Source organism: Anneissia japonica, unplaced genomic scaffold (genome assembly GCF_011630105.1).
Source record: "Anneissia japonica isolate Jap-2015-1 unplaced genomic scaffold, ASM1163010v1 scaffold288142_len361356_cov169, whole genome shotgun sequence".
Lineage (NCBI taxonomy): Eukaryota > Metazoa > Echinodermata > Crinoidea > Comatulida > Comatulidae > Anneissia > Anneissia japonica.
Window position 1 is genome coordinate 120127 of NW_022753229.1, and position 17016 is coordinate 137142.

Below are 17016 nucleotides of genomic sequence, written 5' to 3' on the forward strand. Positions count from 1 at the left end.
CTGACTAATCGGCCTTGTTTGTTTTGGTCACGTGGATAACTTATTGCAAATTAACACTCTGGTTTACGTTAATTTCTGTCGTCAATGTCTATTTTACGAACCAGCCGAATGAAATAATACTCAACGAAATATCGTCAACTAAGCGAACAGAGGCGGCACCAGGATTTCCCCTTGGGGGTCCAAGGTCGCCGATGGGGTTGGGGGCTGACGTCCTCGACGAGAAAAAAATGGGCGTGGTCGGGCGTCGCTAAAAACATTTCGAAAGTGATCCAGGGAATGTAGCCAGACGAAAATATGACAATTTAGGGGTTTCAAAAGCTTATTTAATCGACTTTAGAGTATATTAATATGTACAAAATACATATAAATTTTTTTATTTTTTTTTCTCCCCGACAGAGGGTGCAAAAAAAAACAGCAAACGTAATTGAACATGTGCGTTTGTTTTGGACAACACGTACATGTATTTTTGGAATTGGTCAGTTAAGTTGTATTGACAAACATTATTAATACAAGTCTAAAACTTAAGTTACACTAGGCCTACTGTATGGAGTTCCATTTTACTATTGTGGAAGCTAATTTAGAAATTAAGGTAAAGGTGCCCATCACACTAAGCCCCAGCATGGTGCGGTAGGGTTGCCAGTTCTTTTCACACCGCGTTAACCCCAACAGTCTATCGGGGCGAATCCAGGAGGGGCATGGGGACACGTGCCCCCAATTTTGCCACTAAATTTTAGAAATTTCAATGCCAATCAATGTTATGCACTACTCACTTATCTATTTCCAAACTGTTGTAGCCACATCAACTAAATCTGAATCTACCATTTGGTCAACATTATTGCAAATATTGGTATAACCAAGCTGATTGCACATCGATCACAAACACAATAACAGTCGCCTGTGGACTGCTAATTGACTTGCTTGCATCATAGCTGGGAGTTTTCAATTGCACAACGCGGTAGAACATAAAACGTAATGACCAAACTGAGAAGTGATTGGCGCATGTGAGAACATTAAGTTCTCACTGCATAGAACCTAGGATGTCATTTGGCAAAAAATGTATGTTGTGTGGAGAATGCTGTATAGAGAAAGCAGTACTGTTGCACATGAGTGAATCCGTTCTATCATCACATCGTCGCGTAAATCAAAAGCACTCTCCCAGAATTTTGGTTCAAGTATATCATTGACCTCACTGTTAACACAACAGCTTCAAACCTGTCAACTATCTTTAGTGATCTGGTGTCATGTGATCATTCTTTTGAGCAATCACATGACTATTTACATCTGCCAGAAAACCAAATGAAGCATTTACAGCAAAAGCAATGATCCTCTTAACCAAGATTCTAAATAGTAACACTTTATGAAATAATAATAATAACAATAATAATTATGATAAAAAGCATGAATACTATAATAATACAGTAATACAATAAAAATTATATATAATACTATTATTATATATATTTATATAATAAATAATAATCAATTAATACAATAATTATAGCAATGGTAAAATAACAATAATAAAGTAATATCAGTTGATGATAATCATATTTACAAAATACTAAAAGCCACTTTCTATGCACCAGTCATTTTCAAAATACACTTATGCACTTAAACCATTTACATTTTCCTATATTGGAAATAATCCCTGTATTGTGGGTATAACAGGTAGCCTGATTATTTGCCAAAGATCGTGGTTTATGAAGAAGACTTGTGGTGGCCTGCTCCGCAGGTTAAGGATGATGATGGTCATGACTGGTTATCGTGGATGAAAGTCTTTTAGCAGCGTGAAGACCAACAGATGGAGGAATATGAGTCCTCGATAGCAGACCTGAAAGCTGTGAAAATGATCAAAAAGTTTGTAAATTTTCAACATAATTTTGCAATAGCATTTCAAGATGTCTCATTTTGCAGCTGGAGATTTACATGCATGTATGCCATAGTGCCCAGGAAGGGGGATGTCCAGGGCTAGGTCTTGGGGGCCCAAGCCTCATAGAAACAAAGGTCATTAGGGTGAAAAAAGAACAACAAATATTTTCTTCACCTCAGGCAGCACTAACTGTCAACCAATCGCACTGGGGCCCCAATGCAGACTTCTACATGCCTATAGAGGCCTAGACAACAAATAGGTAAGAGAGTAATAAAAATGATATCCATTTTTGAAAAATCCATACCACACACAGCTTTTCCCCAGGCCCTACTTATCATAACCACTACTCAACTCTATGATTTCTATGAAGACCCCAAAACCCTGCTATTGGTCTGGCAAATGAGGGCATCTGTACATGCATGCAGGTACAGATGATAGAGAGGTGGATGCAATAAGGGGCAAACTCATACAATTTGAAAATTTCTAACCTCATTACTCTTAATAAAGGGGCATCTACAGTTATCTAGCTTTTCCCTCATGGACTTCTGTGACTCTAAGTCGACTGGCTTTGTAGCATCTTCCACAACGAATGCTGTCAGGCCGATGTCAATAGCATCTTGTGCAGTATAACCAACACAAAAGTCCATTGCCAAACCGCATATGTACACCGTTGTAATATCTCTTTTAGCAAGTTCGTTTGCAAGGTCCGATTTGGTCTGGTGAGCATTATCACAAAACGCTGAATAGGAATCCATATGACAGTGGATACCTTTCTTTATGTGAAACATGTCTGTATGTCCATTAAGCTAAGAGAAATTAGATAACATAATAAATTAAAGAAATATTAGATTAGTAAAATAGATAACTACTGTATTTATTCAAATATACGCCCCTGGGCATTTAGGAGGAGGCGTTTATTCCAAATGAGCCTCTGGGGAGCTGGGTGCTTGTTCAAAGAGAGGCACTTTTGAATAAATATGGTAACTGATCGAGGACTGATATGGTAACTGATTGAGCATAGCTCAATCGGCTAAACTGCTTGTAGCCACTTATGTGCACTGGAAGTGTTGCCAATATAGTCTTGATGGTCTTGCCTATATATGGCATATTGCATGTTTTTATCTGGACAGGGACTCAAACAACTGGTTCTGAGCATGTTTTTATCTGGACAGGGACTCAAACAACTGGTTCTGAGCACAATATAGCTTATGTGAATGTTACAGAACACAGCATGCTCTTTGGAAAAGAGTGATGGATTGGATCCCAGGGCACTGAATCACCACTACAAGGACCCTAATGGAAAATCTTGTGTATTATTATTATTATTATTATTTTATTTAGCCATCATTTGAAAATGATATCTGGCCATCTCATAGGTGCAATGTCTATTCAATGTTGTGTCTTCTCACCCTATTTACATACCATACCATACTTTACCTATTTAAGTTAAGATTTAAGTTAAGACTATCTCCTTTTAGACGATATTTAAATGTGTGCATCCAATAGTTGTCCCGCCGCAATTGCATAAATACAAACAAACGGTTACTTGTTACACCAAAATATTTCCCCCCCACCCACAAAACTTTTGATTCCTTCTTGGTAACAGACTTCCATTAATTTTGTGTGGGTTATTCTTAGTGTTCACAACAAATAAATGAAATTCCAATTCTAATTCTGAATCCAAATCAATAATAAATGTTGATAAAAAAATGTATATAAAAATATGAACAACAAAATAGGAACGTGTGGTGCAGTGTGTAGGGTTTTGGAATTCTGATCTTGAGATCGGGAGTTCGAGACCGACACTCGTCGCATTGTTTGTGTCCTTGGGCAAGACATTTTACTTTACGTTTGCCTCATCACACCCAGAAGTATAAATGGGTTGGGGGTCATGCTGTTAACCTGCTCATTGGTGACCCTGCTACGACTGTAACAGTAGCTTGATTGTATGCGATTATTCGCTACATCATACGCATGAAAAAGGAAAAAAAAAGGAATGAAATCGTACATTATATAATTTAAATTTCACCTTAAGGTTTTTATGGAAAGCCGCACCAAACGTTTCCTGCACGCAGTGTGTTGGCCACAGAATCTGTTCCATTCGTGGAGGCCCAGAAAAGACAACTGTATCTAATAATTTAGCATCTTCAGCAGAGATCTAATGGCAGAGATTAGATGTATAAAAAAAATCATTAACATGTGGATGTTGAAAAGTCAGCATATAATCACACAATAGTTAAAATCATAATCAATAATCATCAATCATAATCATCAATATAATCATTTCTAATCAATAAATAAACACATACCCATCAATAATCATTATTATCATCAGTTTGGTGCAGTGGGAACGGTTTGGTTTCCCAACTATGAGGTCAGGCTTTCAATACCTCACTGTGCATTTCGCTTGTGTCCTTAAGCAAGGCACATTTTTTGCGTTGCAACTCCCCACCCAGGAGTGTAAATGGGTAGAGGTACCTGGTGGGGTAGCCTGCTACAATGCCATTATGGGAAGCAACACTTAATTAAGCAATTCAGAGTTGTAGATTATAATAAATAATAATCCTCAATATTAATCCTGATCAATTACCAAGCAGTTTAAAAAACTAAGCATCAACCTTAATCCATATCTAAAAACAAATTCTCGTATTCTTGAAAGTTCTGATGAAGGCAGTATAATACAGGCAGTAGAGTATATTCGCCCTAATGGCCGCCCATACAAAATTATGATCTATTAATCAAATTAATTACTACCACTAAAAGGGCACGTCGTATAAACGGTCGGTTAACGCTGTGTTGTAAGGAACTGAAGGTTGTAAGAGCTATTAATACAGAAAATTTTAAATAATTAGACTGTTCACTTGTACAAAATCAAAATGTCTTACAATTTATACCCAGGGAATCCCCTTTTCAATCGCAATTCTTCACCACTGTATGCCTAATTCAAAGGCAATATTTGTATAAGGCAGTTGTATACGTCAGCTAAGCTACTCATTCAAAATTATACCCTGGGCTTTTGCCTGAGGAAAGGGTGATACATAAAATTTTGCATAAATGAGGAGTGGGCTTACACCCAAGAAATTATGGCAATATATTTTTGTCTTTGTACTCACTGGGCTGCTAGGGTCAACTGGGTGCTTTTTGACGTTATCAGCAAAAGAGATGTGATTGGGTGGATGCCAATCTCGTGTGTATCCAACCGTGTCAAACCTGAATGTTTCCAAGATTCTGCAAAGGAAAAACTCAACTTCATGCAAATAATGCATTTTGTGGCAAAATGGCAAAGTTGTAGCAAAATTTTAATTAAAGTTATTATTACTTTCAGATGAGTTGAGTATAATCTTAAAAAAAATGAGGGGGTCAATCATTAAAATTGGAAGTCTCAGTTATTGGGAAGTTGAAAGCACTGCACTCTTAAGCTGGTCACTCACTGCATCCGACAATCAGCTTTGATTTGTTGGCCGACGGTCGTACGACCGTCGTGAGTGACTGCCCGAATTTAGAGTCAAAATAAACATGATTTTGAGCAATGTCATTGCAAACCTACTTGTACATACATTGTGTAATGGAACTAACTACCAAAATAACGTTTAAAAAAATAGTTTGTTGACCGTTTCCAGAACCACTACCTTAGGACATAATTAATTGGATACTAAACTGTTATGTTGGTAGTGTGGTTACACCAAATGCCATGAATGACATTTGACATAAGCAAATAGTTTTCAAGTGGTATCAACTCTTCAAATCTTTTAAAAAGATGTGGTATAAAATAGCGAGAAATGCAAATAGTACTGTTATTGAAGAAGCCTGGTTTTAAAGCATAAATTAATGCAAAATAAACAATAAACAATTACAACTACATTAAAATTGAGTTACCTATTAATAATTGGAATTACATCTTCTGCATCTTGGACTTTTAAGGATCCTGTTATGAAGTCATTTTGGACATCCACAATAAGAAGTGCACTTCGTGGCTTTAGAACCTAACAAATCAAAACAGAGACTTGTTAAAATGAAAGATTAAGGTGATAAACTCATGAGGGAGCTACTGTAATTGATCTTTCAGGAGTGCCAATCAAACTAAGCAACTGACCAATCACAAGGCCAGGAATATGCATGTCTCACAAACACATGTGTTATCCCATAAACACACATGTTTACATACATTTACCCTATTTTTTACGGGACCTTAGCAACCATATCCAAAAGGGAGCTTAGCTTAACGAGTCATAGTGCAGTGATCGTAATAATAATAATAATAATATGGGGTTCAATTCTCATAGTAATTTACTTGTGTCTTTGAACAAGACATTATATGTCATGTAATCCCTGTTTCATTTATTTATTTATTCCCTCTCATTCATTGATGAACATGCTCATTAGATTGGCCATATATATTGGCTATTAAAACAACAACTGGGTAACAGTCCACTTTGTTGATTCGCACAGTATTTGGAAAAAGGAAGTGTTTATCTAGGGGTTAGTCAGAATTTTTCAGTTCAGCGCTATACATCATTCACACAATACCAAAACACTGTAACATGCACACAGGCCTACCGCTGCCGACTATAGAAAATGAAGTAGTAAACACGCTCATCTGGGAGCCTTTTGGCCTCATGGAACTCAGTAATATTTAGTACTTAAACCAAGAACTGGTAAATATTGTGAAGTATCTAGAAGATTTATCCAGAATATTTAAATAATATACCAAGAGCAACATACGGTAAACTATACACGCAACAATACGACAATTATAGTCCGATTAAATTTGCATTCATTAATTGGAGCACTGGTAGTTAGAAAACATCTGTTGCATATGTATTTCTGACTATTATTAGTATGGTAATGAATTTCAATTACAGGTTTTTCTGATTTACAGTCAATTTATCTTAAATTGATTACCAGCAAATTTTAAGATATGCAGAATAGATGCAAGAAGTAAAGATAATATGCTCTTAATTGACATAACATTTTTTCTTGCTTCAATTTTCAATCATTAACATATCAATTTGTTTGGGCCGTTTTGACCACGTAACTATAAGAGTAAGTAAGACAAAAATGAACAAATTGAGGCGCTGCACAGCGCAGTTTTTGGGATAATTCATTATACGAAAAGGGTATATAAAAATGCACTTTTTTTAAACAATAAATCATTAGTGAAACACTAAAAATAGTTTCCTAATTTATGTATGACACTGTAGGAATAAGATATGTCCACTATCAAGCATATTCACTTGATGGATTCTAACAGTATTTGATACAGCAGGTACCATATTTTCTTCAGTTCAGAAAATGGAACACGCCAATATCCTGGACCGGCTGTGAGCCCATTTTCTCTTGAAAGCCTTTGATATAATTTTAAAATGACGGAAGAAAATTGAGGCATGTCGTGGCAAAATGGTTAAGTTGTCGCACAGTCCAGTATTGAGTAAATGAGCTAATAAAATATGGGAGCTAAAAAATTGCCTAAAAATCCAAATTTTTTTTCCACTATAGATCAACAGTTTAATGTCTTATTAATCATGTCCCAAAGTATTAGATCTGAAAGTAGTCAACAAATTGTTTATTTAATGTTATTTGGATAGTTAATTCTGTTTAAAAATGTATGCACAAATAGTTTTTGAAGGCAATCACACAAAATTATGTTTATCTTGACTCTAAGTGTTGTACTTTCACTTTCCAATAACTTAGGCTTGAAATGTTGAATTTCAATGAATGACCCCTCATTTTAAATATCACATTCTCAGGTATCTGAAAATACCAATAACCTGAATTTCAATTTTTGCTACAACTTAGCCATTTTGCCACAACATGCCTCAATTACATTCAATCTGATTGATTTTTATGCATAACTGATCACAAGAAAATTTGCTTTCTGCTGCCACTCAACCTAAGCGATCGCACTAGTGTAGGCAAAATTATGACGTAAAGAAACGACTCCTAATAAGCCAACTCAGACCCCGCTGAAAACACAATAATATAGTCTACAGTATATTTTCGTTAATTCAACCCAAAAAATGACAGCCTGGTGAAATATTTAAAAACAATATTTTGTAAATTGTTTGCAGTAGCTATATTTATAAACTTCTATAAACCTTTTCAAACGAATTTATACGACCTCTAGTTTTTGAGTTACAGATTTTGTACTTAAAAACAGTCAATTTTTTTGTTTTAATGGTTAAGAGATAGGGAGAATTTAACGGCGGAGTGCTTGCAGTAAAGTGGACACCTAAACAAATTGATATGATTTAAGAATGCAAGCAATTTAAATATTGAATATTTTTTTCTACTTCTTTGTTAACCATATTTATAGAGGGTGACCCTTTCAGCATATCCTAGAAGGTTGTCTGATAATATTCAGAGGCACTCTTATACATAAATAAAATAATGCGGTAATTTATAAGTCAATGTCTTATTACAAGGCTTAAAGATTGGAGATGTTTTTTAAGCCAGCCACTCACTGCCCATGAAGATCGTAGGCCAACGCGATTATATAAAGGACGTAATGTCATGACGCGTGTGCAACAGATTGTTTTTAATGAGTATCTGTTCAGACAGCCACCGACAATCACGCCGTCTAGCATTCACAGGGAGCGGAGTTGGATTTGTCGTGTGAAGTCCTACGACTGTCGTACAATGCAATGAGTGGTCGCAGGATTTGAACCCATAATTCTGGAACTGGAAGGTTGGCATCATCATCACCACCACACTACATCTCCACTTTACTGACAGTAAAAAATAAACGAAAAATTAAGAACCAAAAAATACATCACCTGCTTTAACCACGTATTGAAAATGGTCTTCATTTCAGATTCGTTTAACTTTGCATCCTAGAACAATAAAACAAAAAAGTGACTTAAAATAGTAAAAGTAAAATTCTCTTAATAATATTGTGTAATATTGCTTTAATAATATAACAATATTAATAACAATAATTACAATAATAATAATAATAATAATAATAATAATAATAATAATAATAATAAAAGTATTTTCTTACCTTGTCTTGATCAAGTTGTGTAAAGATAAACTCAATATCCTTCTCAATATCATTGTAAGGTTTCCCATCAGCTTTCACAAATAAAGTATTACAAAGAGATTCAAATTCACTAAAATTCAGGGCCCCATCACTACAGAGGTGAGAACATTTATATTAAGAAAACTCTCAAACCGGGCACAATTAATGATGATGATGAAGGATGGTGATGATGATGATAACAATAAAAATGATGATGATGACAATAATAATAATGATAATTTTTGATGACAAATAAAAATATGTACCGGTACCTACATCAGACACTCAATAATAGAGTGCATACAGTACCTCCACCACAGAATTTTGCAACTTTCTGTGACATGAAACATGACCTTTGAACTGCAAATTTAATCACCTATTATTAGACCAATACGTATTGCTCCATTGCACAATCCTGATTTTAAACAATTGAAAAATTTTGCCAGATTTTAATTTATGATTTTTGAGTAAACACACAAACGCTTTCAGTATATTTTAAATACAGGATTAATAAACAAAACCAGCCTGTGACTCAAACTGAAGTTAAATAAACAAAACCATATTTGGTAATTGAATGATCCCCAAGTAAACACTTAAATATTGATTTAACATTTCAACCAACAATTACTGTAGATTAGAAGAGGAATTCAAATAAAATATCCAAAATGATTGGCATTTTCCTAACACCATTACAATACAATGCCACTCAAAAAATATGAACAAACATAGGCTCCAAACTGTAAAATAAGGCCTGCGAGGGAAATCTATCCTCCGCACAAAAAATAGGCCCAGAAAAATGTCCGTGCATTTTGGAAAATAAAGGCCGATTTCCAGATTTTGTCAAAATTTGGCGGCCATGACCTATCTCTTAATAACCATGTATCATGCAGTAGTTACGATCCTACGCATTTATTTTTCTAGTCATTTTCTGTTCAAATTTGAGTTTGAGTATCAATCGCACAATTAAAATACTTTACACAGTATGGCATAAGCCGGTTTTGCCATTTATCCATTCAACTCTAGTTCTTTCAGTCCAAGTGATTTTGGATACTTCTAAAACAACCTAGGTCATGGGAGCAAAATGCAGTTTAAAAGTCAGGTCCTTCCAGGAGATCTGGTTAATTGAGTTTTCTTACAGTATATTTAAATTTACTTTTTGTGAAACAATTGACAATTTAAAGTAGTAAAAACATGCAAATATATTTCGGATCTGGCTTAGTTGCAAGGGCCGAAGCTGATTGGTAGCTAGCCTTTGTACTGTGACTGTGTGTGCGCTAAACTGTGGAGATCTCTTGATCCCCGGTTCAATCTAGTACAAAACTAAATGCTTCCTCAGTTAGTCTTATTAGACTAGGTTAGTTAGGGCCGTAAGCTACAAGTGTGTAGGCAAGCGCTAGCCTGTAAGCACGTATATAGAGACCTAGCAAATCTCTATAGGCCTACTACTACACTAGCTAGTATGGCGTAGGACTAGGCCTAGGGGTTCTAGCTAGCAGACTTCCTCAAATACTACTAGTACTACTACAAAACTTCTGTAGTTTTCTACAAAAATTTTGCCTAATAATTACGGACATAAGGAAATAGAAAAAAAATACTTGTCAAGAATACATTTCATTTGCTAGGCTTATGCCTTCCTGCTGGGCTAGGCCGGCCTAGGGACGAGGTCTAGGCCTAGCCCAGCCTAGTCCTAGCCCTAGGCTGTCCTAGCTAACTAAAGGCCAGCTAAGCCTATGCTAGGGGCCCAGAAATTACTTTTCTGTGCGGAAAAACGTTACTCACCCATCGATATCAAATTGTTTTAAACATAAATGAGGCCAATCACCGTCTCCTCCATCTACTTCATCTTGCGACAGCAATGTTTTTACAAAAGCAGCGGGCATTTCTAATCCTATTTTGACAAATAAGCCTAGCCTTGCCTAATAAATACTCGTTAGTCTCGTTACTATGGATGACGCTGCTTTGACAGCCAGCTGATCGCTCATCGATGATCCGATCATCAACCCATAGAGCTATTAAACAACTAGAGTGCTGACAAGATGGCGGAACAATGCAGAGTTGTGTATGTGTACCATCCAAGATGGCTGCCGTAAGAAAGCGCCACCTTCAGGCTTAGTATACATATTATTACCATAAATAAGCCCTCTGACTGAATATTATTTCATTAATGATAATTAGTATTGATGACAAATTATTAAACTGTCGTAGCCAAAACGAGGCCAAGTGGAGCATCTTATTAAAAAAAACAAGTACCAAGGAATGAAAATTAAAATCGTGTGCATTACACCCAAACACCGCAACGCTCGAGTTTCAAACATAGCTGTACTGAACTTTCTGTGTAAATTGAGGGCGCCATTGAAAATGATAGTGCTCAGGCGAAATTTGATTGGCTGAATATAAGGCAGCCATCTTGGATGGTACACACACACAGCTCTGCGTATTTCGAACATCGAATACATTGCGGTTATTATATCTCTATGGATCAACCACAAATGGCCCCCCACACGCTTCCCTTCAAGTATGGAACGCCAATATTCTCTTCGGCAGAGACTTGTCAATTTCTCTTCGGCCCATTTACAACACGTACGGCTGTTGTTAGCACTCGTTGCGTTTAGTTTAACTTCGCTCTTTTATTGTTTGTTTTATTGCCTTTTCCACACAATACAAAATAAATAATCAACAAAGAATACAATTAATAAGCCTATTAAAATACATTACATAAGTAAATAGTAACAGTTTGTGGAAGGCGACCAAAATAAGTTCAAGAACTTTTAGTGTGATGGCCGCCAAAATATCAGAAAGAACCGGTGGCAGATTCAGCGGGGGGGGGGGGGTCATGAGGGGGGGGGTCATGAGGGCCCGTATCCCCTCCCCCTCCGTTAGTCAAGCCGAAGATAAAAAAGAGGTAGAAAAATTTTAGGTAAAGAGAGGAAAGAGGAAAAAAGGAGTGCACCCATGAGTTCAATAGCGATCCAGCAGTGGAAGAAAGGAGAGCTCGATCATTTACCACTTATTTTCACCATGATAACAAAGGGCTGAGGTGGGCGGCTTGAGCTTCATTTTGTGCCACCCCCCTCCCCATACCCGTTAGAAATTCTCTGGATCCGCCCGAGAACAATGCATTTTAAAAAGTTTACAACCAAGTAAACACTATTACAAAATTGGGCAAAAAAATATTCCTGTTTCGTCCGGCCCTCCTTTCAGCATTCGGTGCATTTATATTCAACTCATAATTACCATTACATTCGACTACTAGCATCCTAACACGGTGAGTCCAGTGGTAGCGTAACGACCGTGAGCTCTTGGAGGCGCAGGGGGTGGGGGCGCAGCCACGGTCCCCACTGAAAATGGGCCCGCAGGCGGCCCGGCCCCTCCTTTTACTACCTATCCAATACTACTTGAGTCTTAAAAGTGGTAACGCATGTGCTTTGTGGTGCCGAGTCCCAGTCCAAGGACCCCGGACAGCGGCCCCTCTATATCCTAGCCCATGCACTCTACTGCAAGATTCAAGAAATTTTATTTGTCCATCATATAACAATACAGAAATTCGTATTGTTTGGCAGATGACAAAAAATAAAATGTATACATACAGTGCAAAGTTAAACAAGAAGGTGAATAAAGAGCCATACAATTGACAATAAAAATAAGGAAAAACAGTTCAAAAGTTAAAACCCAATACCGGTAAATGTCTTAAAACAGTATATTAAATGAAAGTTGAAACACTAAAGATAAAATATTTTAGAACCTAAAAGAATATTGTTAAAAATAGAGTTCAGATAGCTAAAACCTTAATAAAATGTCTTAACATTTTTTAAAACATTATAGAAGTTAAAAACATTAAAAGGTATTTAGAACAAAAAAAACTTCCAATATTGCAGCAATCTCTTCAGTTTAAACTTTTCCATAATTTTCAAAACAAAATAGACCAAAATCCCATACACTCTTTGGCATATTTATTAGAAAAGGGCAACCCTCCAACTACTACCAAATACGACCCAGATTTTACTATGGAGCCTGTGAAGTCTAGAGCTCAGGAGTGGCCATAGGTCCTCCTCTTACTAGCTTTCTCATACGACGTTTTTCATGAAGTATGGTAACATTTCTTTTAATTTTCAACAATGATGGGGCCCAGACCGGCTACATCCCCACTCATCCTAGAATCTGGCACGGCCCTAAAACATGGCAATAAATAAGGATTACCTCCACATCATAGTAAGCCATTATGAAATACATAGGTATTATACATAACATGTTAAAATTGATCAAACAATGAACTAATAAATCTGATATTCGGATGATAAAGGCCTACAGCGCTATCGATTGAACCATAAAGAACGATGGTCATTTTATTCAGATTGGCCTTGTTTCAGAGCAATGCAATTCGTGGTATCAAAGTGATACTTTATTAAAACAACCAATCAATTTGGCTGCCTAATCATCTTTATAACTTCAAGCTTATTAGACGATCCGAAGAAAGGAATCCAGTAAGTGAGCCTAAAACTATCGTGGAGAAAGTAAATTTTTGTCCATGCGACGTGCAAAATACGTGTTGGGTTTTTGGTTTATAACTGTTTGAGACACTGATGGAATTTAAATCGCATATTATTTTTTTTTTTGGAATACGATAAAATGCTCTCCTATTTCTGGACTTTTCTTCTATCTTTTTTTCATTATTATTTATTATTTGGGGGTAGGGGCTAGCACCTGTGCTCGCTGGATCCGCTTATTTATGTTGGTAAATCTTTATTGGAACTTAAATCAATACATTCATGATTTAAGTAACCTAGAGTATGCGAGCAAATGAAATTCACGATGACGATTTATGCATAGACCTAATTTATACGTTCAAATATTCAAATTAAAAACGTGTGTACAAAATATTATTTGATTATAGTGTTAATACAATATGTTTTGCATTGTCTACTTTACTGATATGCAAAGGGCCCCAACACCCTCGCACCGGGCCCCATGACTCGTCATTACGCCACTGGGTGGGTCTGAAGTAGATGCACTCTTTGTATTTGTATGTCCATCTCTCTGGGCTCAAATTGATTGAATCAATTTGAGCCAAGAGAGATTTTAAGGAAACTAGGAATCAGATTCCTAGTTTCCTTAAAATCGTTTCACTGGATGTCGCTAGTGTTTCAGCACAATCGCGTGTAGGCCTAGTACAGTACTGCTTAGCAGTCCCCGACGCAATCAAAATGCTCCCCGTTCAGACCGACTATATTCAGCAACACCGAAAGCTGTTCACTAATAATAATTGCTCATAAAATACTTCACAAAAATTGCTAATAATGTACATTGGACAAGTAATACTGCATCTGTTGAGTAGTGCGACAATCTCCTCTAACTGGGATATATTTCGCAGAATTCACAGGCAATTTCATTTTCATATCTTGGTCTAGTCATTGTTTAGCGTATTACAAGTTCAATCAAGAAGGCATGTGAGAGTGGAACTTCGTGTTTCTGTTGAGAAGGTGAGTCCCAAGGAAAAAGTTTGGCAATGAAATTTTTTTATTGAGTTTTGCTGAAGACACAACATGCTTACTGTGGAAGAGATCTAATAGTCAATTGTCACAATTAAATGTTCTAAAAGCTCAATACGTCGGGTTTTTTTTATTTCATTTTCTTTTTTATTATTTTTTTTAAGGCTAACAAGCTTTCACTTTACTGAAAAAGAAAAAAAAAAGATAATGAATTAAGTTATTTTTAGAACTGTACTAATTAACTATATTCAAATAGAATCCAAAATGAACAAAAGTAGGCCTACATTTGATCGCCGTTACTTTCTTGTGTATGGTGATAAATGAAACAGCATGTAGACATGATTAGCCAAAAATTGATAGCACCTTGGAGATTTGGATAAGAGTTTCCTTTCTCTCATGTATTCTAATAAAATTTATATTACACAATGATTTTGCCATATATACAAACATATATAGGTAAACGTCTTTAGCAGTCTGTTAACTTCATGGCTGTCAGTTGATAAAGATCTCTGATAGGGATCGAAACGTGCTAAATAAGTACTCCGTTTCCATTTTAGCTTTACAAAAACGAAAATTTGCCATCTATACAATTCCTGAAGCTAAATGAAATTCTTTCAAGTGTTAAAGAAAACTTTAAAACGTAAATGTATATTTTGTATATTTTATTGTTTTCTTTGTTTATATAGTACATATCAACAGAACATTGTACTGCGCTCTTTTAGTCAATCTATTTGCTGAATAATTAATGACTGAACACAGTAAGTTTTATCTGATATATTGTACAGGACAGCACAACACAGATGCAAAACACAGCTGTTGGATATCTAGGGGATGCTCAGGGCTCTCTCCACCACCACCTTCACCATTTTCAAAGTTCGAAGAAAAACAATCACGCTCAAGTAGATAAGAATCACCTATCACCATGTTTTGCGAGAGAGTGTCCTATCACTTAATCATCAAGTTCTCCCCCAGTTCAGCTTTGCATCCCCCATTACCCCGCCCCCATTTCAAGATTACTAGATAGGCCACTGTGTTGTAATATTTCAGAATACATGATGGAATATGGGAGGTTAACTCAAGAAGCAATGAAATGCAAATGTTTGCTTATTTACATGTTTCTCAAAATATTTATTTTGCATCTGCATATTTACACGTTCTCATCAAAGATACTTTTACATATATCAACCAAAATGTAATACCGTATTCACAATTGAACGATTCTCTAATTGATTGTAGATCCTGCTAAAGGTACGTTTGTTTGTAGGATCTATTAAAAATTACCATTCCCTGATAGTTTTAAGACCAGAATCTTTTCAGAAATTGAGAAACTCCTGTTTGACCATGTGCCTCTAATTAACATATTCATTATTATTTCCTCCAATGGGAAAGTGGTTTCTGTGACTATTCCTAACAAATGTATTGTCAGGTAAAATATCTTCAACTGAATACCACATTATCACATCTATGAAACTCACCATTTCCTGATAACTCTAGACAAGATGCTTCTCGGAATTTGGGAAAATTCCTGTTGGACCACGTCCCTCTAACATATTTATTATTTATTCCTCCAATGGGAAATCAGTTAAGTAAAATAAATCTACACAGTTGAATTTCAGTGAAATAAAAATATACAGAAAATATAAATCAATTCAACATGCACAGGTTGGTATCAACAGGCTACTATCTGGAACCCTACTTCTTGTGCATTTTAGATTTAAACAACTAAACTTATGACTAAACTGAAAGAATGCAGAATGACAAGCCATACATCCATGACCTAAATTTTGAATCTATTCTATTTTCTAGGGCATGATATATAAACTAAGGTGAGGTACAGGGGGAGATCCAGGTTGTCTCGGACTCGGCGAGAAGAAGGGAGGGAGGAGACAATGGCATTAAATGAAACTTATGATCTGAGGAAATGGTTTGTAGTTTTGGAGGGTTGTCCACTGCCCTATAGTAGGATACAGAGTTTTGGAGTTAAAGGCATTTTATCACTTATCTAAAGGATTTCATTATACTGCAAATTCTTTAGGCTGCTACCAGAAGGGTATGTACCCCTTTCATAATTCCTGGATCTGCCACTGGGAACTAATGTGAATTTAAGGTTCCCCACCTTAAACGTGTACTGTAGTTGGAATGGGCACTATCAAATAATGATATATAGTATAAAATATATAAACACTTCACAACATTTTTGCCCAAAATATAACTTTAAATGTAATAAAGAAAATAAATAATACTGTACTCTATTTATAAGTGAAGGAAAAATAATTCTAACAAAGAAAAAAATTGACCTAGAATTTATTATTAAATATTAAAGCACAAAATGTATTTATAAAAAATACAAATTCAATTAATACGCCTACAGTATTTGTTTAGTTACTTTTTACAGAAAGGTCACTGACAGTGACAGATTACTTGTCAGCAATACAGTAGAGCAAATACTTAACACATTTGCAGCCATACAGTGCGACAAATTTCTTACCAAAATTTGCCTCAGCAAAGAAGTATTCCCCAGTTGCACATAATAAAACAAACATCTAAAACATATTTTAGATTATTACGTATCAGATTAAGATTTTGCTCAAGTGTTCTTTTGCAGTTGTGGCCCATTGGATTGGATTGGATTTATTCGGTGT

The 17016-nt window shown here is 35.9% G+C and overlaps 1 protein-coding gene across 1 annotated transcript; it reads right to left on the reverse strand.

Moving 5' to 3' along the window:
* LOC117122769 (nicotinamidase-like) lies at positions 1 to 10878 on the reverse strand. The gene is made up of 8 exons (XM_033268510.1): positions 10668 to 10878; positions 8871 to 9000; positions 8644 to 8700; positions 5747 to 5853; positions 4984 to 5098; positions 3900 to 4028; positions 2359 to 2676; positions 1 to 1838 (listed from the first exon to the last, which is right to left on the reverse strand). Exons 1-8 carry the CDS (start codon positions 10766 to 10768, stop codon positions 1734 to 1736), a joined length of 1062 nt encoding a protein of 353 aa, XP_033124401.1. The 5' UTR covers positions 10769 to 10878; the 3' UTR covers positions 1 to 1733.
* Positions 10879 to 17016: the final 6138 nt, after the last annotated feature.